Below are 8,238 nucleotides of genomic sequence, written 5' to 3'. Positions count from 1 at the left end.
AGTGTTCAGTTACTTTTTCTCTTGATTTTTTTTTCATTCAGGATTTGAAAACAAAGAGAACAATTGGTGGAGGGCATGAGTATAATGGTCTTTATTTTATCGACTCCAACGATCCGATTGCGTGTCCTGCTATTGTTTTTCCTCTTGAAATTCACTGTCGTTTGGATAATCTGTCTCTACAAAATTTGAAAAAGTTGGTTCCTACCTTGAGTCAGTTGTTTTCAATAGAATGTGAGTCTTGTCAATTAGGAAAGTATCATTGTATTTCTTTTACCCCTAGAGTCAATAAACGGGTTTCTGAACCCTTTTTGCTAGTTTATTCTATTGTTTAGGGTCCTAGTCGAGTCACTTGAAAGTTAGATTTTAAATAGTTACAGAAATAAAGAATTATTTTGGTGTGCCTATACGTATACTTCACAGCAATAATGCAAAAAAATATTTTTTCACTCCTTTTGATACATTTATGACTAAGTCCGGTATTCTTCATCAGTTTTCTTGTTTCCACACTCCACAACAGAATGGAGTTGCTGAAAGAAAAATTCGACATTTAATTGAAATTGCTCGAACACTTTTGTTACATATGAATATGCTCAAACAATTTTGGAGTGATGCAGTTTTAACTGCATGTTATTTAATTAATTGCATGCCATCCAATATTTTTAGAGGCCAATTATCTCACTCCATTCTTTTTTCTCATGAACTTATATTTAATTTACCTCCTCATATTTTTTGGTGTGTGTGTTTTGTTCATCAGCTTGCTTTCGAGATGGATAAATTAGATTCTCGTACTATTAAGTATATTTTCTTAGGATACGCACGAGCGCAAAAAGGGTATAGACGTAACAGTCAAGTTTTAAATCGTTTTTTACTTGTGTTGATGCTATTTTTTTTGAATCCATTCCTTATTTTATGAATCAAGGTATATCTTGTGAGTTTGACCAGTGTTCCTCTTTTTCTTCTCCTGTTTTACCAGCCCTTTCATCTTATTATCTGAGTTGTCTAGTCCACTAGATTCCACAACTCGATTATCTCGTCCTAATCTTTAAGTTTATTCTTGTCGTTCCATAGTTGAGTAGGCTCCTGATATGCCACGCACTTCACCAATTAACTCTCAATCTTCAAATTCAGGTATGACGCCCACCTGTGAGTCAGATTTTCCTATTGTTTTACCCAAATGTAAGAGACATTGTACTTCTCATTCTATTTCTAATTTTGTTTCTTATTCTCGTCTCTCTCTGTCATATTCTTCTTTTGTTGCTTCCCTTGTTTCTGTATCCATTCCTAAGTCTATTACCCATACTCTCAATCATCCTGATTGGAGATTAGCCATGCAAGAAGAGATGTTTGCTTTGGAGAAAATTAGTATTTGAGATCTTGTTCCTCTTCTTTCTGGTAAGCCAGTTGTTGGTTGTAAATATGTGTACACTATAAAAGTACAGCCTAATGGTTCTATTGATAGGTTGAAAACTCATCTGGTAGCTAAGGAATTTATTCAGGTGTATGGAATCGACTACTTAGAAACATTTTCTCCTGTTGCAAAGATTACATTTGTTCGTCTTTTTATCTCTTTGACAGCAACTTATAATTGGTCATTTTATCAGTTGGATGTGAAAAATACGTTTCTACATGGAGATTTGGAAGAAAAAGTATATATGGAACAACCTCCTAAATTTGTTGTTCAGGGGAAGAATTCGCGGTTGGTTTGTCTTCTGAAAAAATCCTTGTATGGATTGAAACAGTCTCCTAGAACTTGATTTGGTCGGTTTAGTAGTGTTAGGTTTGTATTCCTATAAATACTAGTTGGTCAGTCATAATATGGTGACTAGATTTTTTCTCCCAAAATACATATTCTCATTACGGTTATTATCTTCTTTAACTATTAAACCAAAAAATTGTTATGAGATCTGAAAAAAAAATTATCAGATGCTCGTATAAAGGTAGACCATTAGATATTTTGTTTGATTTTGGTGTTTTACATTTTCTGGTTGGACTCTTGATTGCCAATTAGTATTTTCAAGTCATTCACTCACAAACAAATAAAAGATAAACCAAGACAAATATTATATATGCTATTGTAATAGTTATAAATCAAATAGATTTCAAGCATGGTTTTGTTTTTGGCACTAGGTACTAGAAAACCCTAATTTAAAAGGCAATACAATTCATATTCTGCAACTTTAATTTTTGCAAATCAATTACAAGATTGAGAACTGTTGTATAGAATTAAAACCACGAGAGCCTTTGTTATTGCATCATTGCCCTACCAAACCCGAAAGGTAAATCTCATCAAGAGGAAATTGAAAACTAAATTAGGCATTTTAAATAAATAAATCAGTTAAATGGAAAATCTGGAAAAAATAGTTTGTTATTATCATGCAAGAGAAATGCTGCAAACATAGAGGTACATAAATTAGTAAAATTCTTTTTGCACAAATAGTTTTATGAGCTCTAAGCACATAATAATTGATATTCATGATTATTATTATTATTATTATTATTGTTTCTTTTCAATTAACTCGTGAAACAGTTAATTATTACATGAAGAATATACAACAAAATTTTAGATTCTCTTATAAAAGTAATTCATTATATAAAGTTCGATTTTGGTGTTTTACTTTATTTCATGATGCAATAACTATCATCAATTACTGATTTTTTTGGTCAATTATTCGAGTGCAAGAAACAAATACGACAAATCGCTGTACATATTATTTTTAACTGTTATACACAAATAGAGCTCGAGCATGAATTTTTTTTTTATGCTTTGTATTCCATGACCTAATTTGTAAATGATTCAATTTGTATTTCTTAACCTAAATCTTTGCAAATGACAAATATTATATACGCCATTTTAGCCTATATATTTTTGACAGAACTAGTACATAGATATCTAATCAACACTTTGTATTCCATAACCTAATTATATAAAATAATCGAGTTCATATTATATAACCTAAACCAGTTTAAATGAATATAGCACATAGGGAAATTTTTGTAAATAATTAAAACCATAAGACCATACATGCCAAATTCATTAATCCTTGAAAAGCCTTAATCATAATTCTCATATAGGAAAATAGATTTCTAAATTAGGAAACGTGTATATTTTGGTACCAACGTAATCAGATTGGAAAGAAATCATATTAGGATCACTCTAATGAAAATCAAATCCACTCAAAAGAAAAAATAAAGAGAAAAGTAGAAATTATAGTGTGTTGCTCGGGTGTAGAACGAATGTTACGAAACGAAGAGCCGTACAGAGAATGGAACCCTTTTAGAGTTTGGTAAGGAAAAAATGTCCCAAAGGCGACAACCATTTCAAAAAATAAATGCTCACACGTGCAAATGACGGCCATTAAATCCATTAAATCTTAACCCCTTACTATCACAGCCATCTCATTTCCCAAGTTGCCGTCGTCTCCCTCTTCCCGTTGGTTCACTACTACAAATACTGCTACTTCTAGCGAATATTCAACTTATCCAATAAAAAATCCAATTCTTCTTCCTTCTTCTCACTCCTCAATTCTCATCACAGTTAAGAGAGAACTGTTTTTTTGTTGTAGTTTAGATTTGAGAGGGCTCCAAATGCAAAAAAAAGAAGTTTCCAAAGTGGCCCCGATGAAATAATTTAGCTATCGATTCATTTTTCTTTCTCTGTTTATTAGCAGAAATTTGTTCTTTTTGGTAGTTACAATCAAAGACTATGCTCGGATTACTCTGTAAGTTTTCTGGTTTGGTTTTTTAGGTTTTTCTTGTTATGAGATAATTCCTAATGAGTTCTTTTCCCTTTTTCATTTTAGGTTATATTTTGAAGGGAATGCATGTAAGGATTCTGACCATTGAGGGCAATTCATGTATAATGATCAATCTTTTATTTCAAATTTATGTCAATGTTAATTTTTTTTATTTTCCTATTGCATGTATAACTATTTTTAAAATTTTTTTTGATTGGTAGGATTTTTCAAATGTGTTCTCTTGACTGCTAGTTATCACTATTAAATTTGTGATTGTTTTTCATTTCTGAGTATTTGCTTGTTATCCCCTTAATTGGGTGTTGCTATAATTGCTTCTGGGATAGGCATTCGGTGGTCTGATTTTAGTCTGAATTTCTCTTGCAGGGGCATGTTGAATTGAATTGGCTTTTACCATACATGCATGCAGGTTTTAATTTGGTTTTTGATTTAATATTGAATCTTTATCCTTGTTTTGATTTAAATTTTGTTAAATATTGGGAGTTCAACCCTTTTCCAGATTGAGTTTGAAGGGATGGATTTCTCACTTTTGTGAGTTTATGGTGATTTGTCTATATTAGTAATGTAGAAGATTCTTGTTGTTGTTTTCCAAATTTTGATTAGTGTTATGGAATTTAAATGAAAATCTTTTTCCCCTAGAAGTACAAAATCATTTTCCAACTCAGGAAATTATTCTTATTCATCAGTGGCTCTTTTCAATGTATAAGATCCTTTCTATTGATTTCGACATTTGGATTTTATTTCATGGAATTTAAATCTTTCTTTCCTTTCTTTTTTGGAAATACAAAAACATTTTCCAATTCAAGGAATATATTCTTATTCATAACTGGATCTTTTTGGTTGGCATTCACTGTCGTCCAAAGTTGATTCTAGAGTTAGTTGTTTTATCTACTCAACTTTAAATAACCATGTTTCTACCCATTCAATTCCAATTTTTTTTTGTTTTGATGATTTGGAAAAGTGTTTGGTATTGATGATGGCGAAGAGATCTAGATTGGCACTTGGAGCTAGTCATCGTTGAGCTAGACATGCTAGTATTGTCAGCACTTGTTCGGGCTTGTATCAAGATGTGTGCTCATGCCCTTGTTGCTGAGTTTACACTCAACTATTTCCTTGCAAATGTAGAACTGCTCCAAAAATCAATGTCCTCAAAATTGAGTTTTGGGTTTTAACTGACTGTTTGTGAAAATTTTTCTTCTAATCATGTATTTCATGATGCGTTGCATGGTTTTCTCACAAAGGGTCTCGTTCACTTTTTAAATGCAATGCCTAACCGATTACACCCACTTTGTTACTCCCTGTTTTAGATGTCTTATGGTTATGGAATTTGCTCTTCTTAGCATATCAAAGAAAGATATAGATTGTAATTATTCCAATCTTCAATAAAGATCATATATTTATGGCTGAGTTGTTTAGGTATTCTTTTGCTTCTTTATTTTCCAGATTGTACCATTAACTAATATCGCTTGGACTGATGTTTTCAGGCTTAACTTTGTTGGACCAGTTTAGTTCTTAGATTTCTCACTCTTTCAGCCATCATATTGGAGGGGCCATCATTTCTTGTCTCTCGGGACTTGCCAAGCGCCTGTGAAGAAGAGAGCAAGTGGGTTTTTAATACTTATTCTTCCATCAAGAACTCAAAGTGAAAGGGCCCAAGGGAGAGAACTCAAAGCTAAAGCATCTTGAGGAAGAGATTGGAGTGATGAAATCGTCCAAGTGACTGGCATTCCAAGGGCAAAACTCAAAGCAAAAGTGCCCCAAGGGAGGGACCTCAAAGCGAAAGCACCTCGAGGAAGAGACTGGAGTGATAAAACCATCCAAGCCACTGGCATTCCAAAGGCAATCTATGGATCAAGAAAATGACCAAGGCCACCATGGTTATTATACTGATACAAGTTCACTCATCCTCAAACTTGGTCAAGATCTCTCAATTAATTGCTTACTTCGCTGCTCGAGGGCAGATTATGGCACTATCGCTTCACTCAATCACAATTTCAGGTCTCTAATCCGAAGTGGGGATCTTTATAAGTTGAGGAGGCAGCTGGGTATTGTAGAACATTGGGTCTATGTTTCTAGCAGCCTTCTTGAATGGAAAGCTTTTGATCCTTTGCGCCGTAGATGGATGTCTTTGCCTAAAATGATTTCAAACGAGTGTTTCCTTTTTTCTGACAAGGAGTCACTGGCTGTTGGCACTGAACTTCTTGTCTTTGGAAAGGAAATAGAGTCTCAAGTGATCTACAAATACAGCATATTAACTAATACATGGTCGTCTGGCGTAAGGACAAACATCCCAAGATGGCTATTTGGCTCTGCTAGTCTTGGAGAGATTGCGATCGTGGCTGGTGGTTGTGACTCAAAAGGCAATTTACTGAGCTCTGCTGAACTTTATAACTCAACGACAGAAAGTTGGTTGACTCTTCCCAGAATGCATAAACCTAGAAAACTATGTTCAGGGGTATTCATAGATGGCAAGTTTTATGTCATCGGTGGTGTCGGAATAGGCAACCCAAGTGCAAGCGATGGAGCTAGCTTAAAGGTGCTTACTTGTGGAGAGGTATATGATTTGAGGACAGGAACCTGGTTTGAAATTCCTGATATGTACCCTCAATGTGCTAGAGAGGGTACTAATGATTCTCCTGCAACAGCAAGAGCACCTCCTCTGCTCGCAGTGGTGAAGAATGAGTTATATGCAGCTTATTGCGATGAAAAAGAAGTCTGGAAGTATGACAAGCAGAGAAATGTGTGGATTACCATAGGTAGATTGCCTGAACAGGCAACCTCCATGAATGGCTGGGGGTTGGCATTCAGGGCCTGTGGTAATCAATTGATGGTTATCGGTGGACCAAGGGCATTGAATGGAGGGTACATAGAGATCAATGCTTGGGAGCCAGCTGAAGGTCCCCTAGAGTGGACATTGTTGGGAACAAAGCATTCAGGTAGTTTTGTGTATAATTGCGCTGTGATGGGTTGCTGAGGTGTCCTAATTTGGCAACAACTTATAGTTTACATGTTTATTTCACCAAAAAAAAATAGTTTACATGTTTACTTTCATCTGTCTTGTTAATTTGATATTCAGAAAAAATTTTTGGCTAGTCAAGAGCTTGAAAGAAATTCAAGAGGCATAGACAAATAATGTAGAGCACTAGGTGCATCTTTTAGCCGTGAAATATTGTAAAACTTCAATAAATAGAATGGAATATGCTATGTAAACAGACTATTCTGATTTCCTTTAATATCTTAATTTGATGTAGAAAAGTTGTAATTGCCTGGTTACTTTTGTTCGATGTATTTTCTTGCTTGTACATTGTCATCCTTCAAATATGGTAAAGCTGGTGATAAACATATGCTTTCTCTTTCTGATTAAAGGACCAACAAGTTTCACAGTTCCACTGATTGGCAATTGCCAAGTTCACATTTAGTGGTTTAATCAGCTGGTATATATATGTAATCGGAGGCCAGATGACCATCTCAATGATTGGGGCTAACACCATGTGTTAATTATATATATATATATATATATATATAAACTGTTCTATTGAGTTTATATATATTATTGTAAGATGTTATAATTTCTAATTGCTTATTGTGATAAAAATTACAAAGTCCACTTTAGTTAATCATGATATTTAGATTACTATATACATAAATTATTGTGTGCATGTAAACGTTTTCTTTTTTAATTTGTGTAGGAAAATAGAAAATCTTTTATTGTTATAGATGATTCTCAAATATCAATTCTCCTAACCGTGTATTTCTCGTATGCTTGAATATTTAAATTATTCACTTCTTATTTTGTCAGCAATCACATACTTTTTTAAAACTAGTGCTTTTGGCATACCTTAAGTTTGTGTTTATTTTTAAAAAATACATGATTATTTTTTCCATCATATTAAGTTATTACATTTCATGGTACACGTGTATTTGTTTATTTGGAAAATCTGTAATTACAATTTTTTAGAGCAATTTATTGTATTTGAGATTATGGTGGAGAAAAAGAGAGAATCTGAATAGTTTGACATTGGAAGAAGTTATTGAATTGAAACTATGGTGGAAAAAAAGAGGAAATATGAATAGTTTGAAAACTAACTTTAAAGGGTGCTTTTGATATAACATAAAGTAACACAAAATGTTAACACGAACCCTCTCCTCTCCTTTTATATATAATATAGATATAGATATTAGATTATGCAAATAACAATTTAAACATTAGTATGTGTCGATAACAACTAAAATTACGGTGTCAATGGCGCTATCCCAAAAATTTTAAAGTCTTGAGAGTATTTTGCATAGCCAAAATTACGCCTTGGGATCATTTCCTTGCAAATGTATTATAGTTGCATGTAAAAAAAAGTGTAAGATCAGTCAATGTACAAGAACGGTACACTTTGATCTAGATCTTACCAAAGATTGAGAGACTCAGATTTATGTGAGAAATTATCCTTGGAATCTGCTTCAATAGAGTTAATTTATGACTAACTCATCTTAC

General features: G+C 33.4%; 1 protein-coding gene across 4 annotated transcripts; it reads left to right on the top strand.

Moving 5' to 3' along the window:
- The first annotated feature begins 3,320 nt into the window (after positions 1 to 3,320).
- On the top strand, positions 3,321 to 7,023 carry LOC140005390 (F-box/kelch-repeat protein SKIP11-like). 4 transcript variants are annotated; one of them, XM_072046321.1, is made up of 4 exons: positions 3,321 to 3,719; positions 3,801 to 3,823; positions 4,119 to 4,161; positions 5,237 to 7,023. In XM_072046321.1, exon 4 carries the CDS (start codon positions 5,599 to 5,601, stop codon positions 6,724 to 6,726), a length of 1,128 nt encoding a protein of 375 aa, XP_071902422.1. In that variant the 5' UTR covers positions 3,321 to 3,719; positions 3,801 to 3,823; positions 4,119 to 4,161; positions 5,237 to 5,598; the 3' UTR covers positions 6,727 to 7,023. The 4 variants fall into 4 exon arrangements, with proteins under 4 accessions (XP_071902422.1, XP_071902420.1, XP_071902423.1 ...); XM_072046319.1 differs by having other exon boundaries at positions 3,801 to 3,854; XM_072046322.1 differs by lacking the exon at positions 4,119 to 4,161.
- The last annotated feature ends 1,215 nt before the right edge of the window (positions 7,024 to 8,238 follow it).

The sequence above is a fragment of the Coffea arabica genome, chromosome 4c, assembly GCF_036785885.1.
Source record: "Coffea arabica cultivar ET-39 chromosome 4c, Coffea Arabica ET-39 HiFi, whole genome shotgun sequence".
Classification (NCBI taxonomy): Eukaryota; Viridiplantae; Streptophyta; class Magnoliopsida; order Gentianales; family Rubiaceae; genus Coffea; species Coffea arabica.
The sequence above is the reverse complement of the archived record's forward strand: the minus strand, read 5'-3'. Positions and strand labels throughout refer to the sequence as shown.

Coding starts and splice junctions, on each gene's coding strand:
- LOC140005390 (XM_072046322.1), top strand. CDS start 5,599: ATGGATCAAGAAAATGACCAAGGCCACCATGGTTATTATACTGATACA.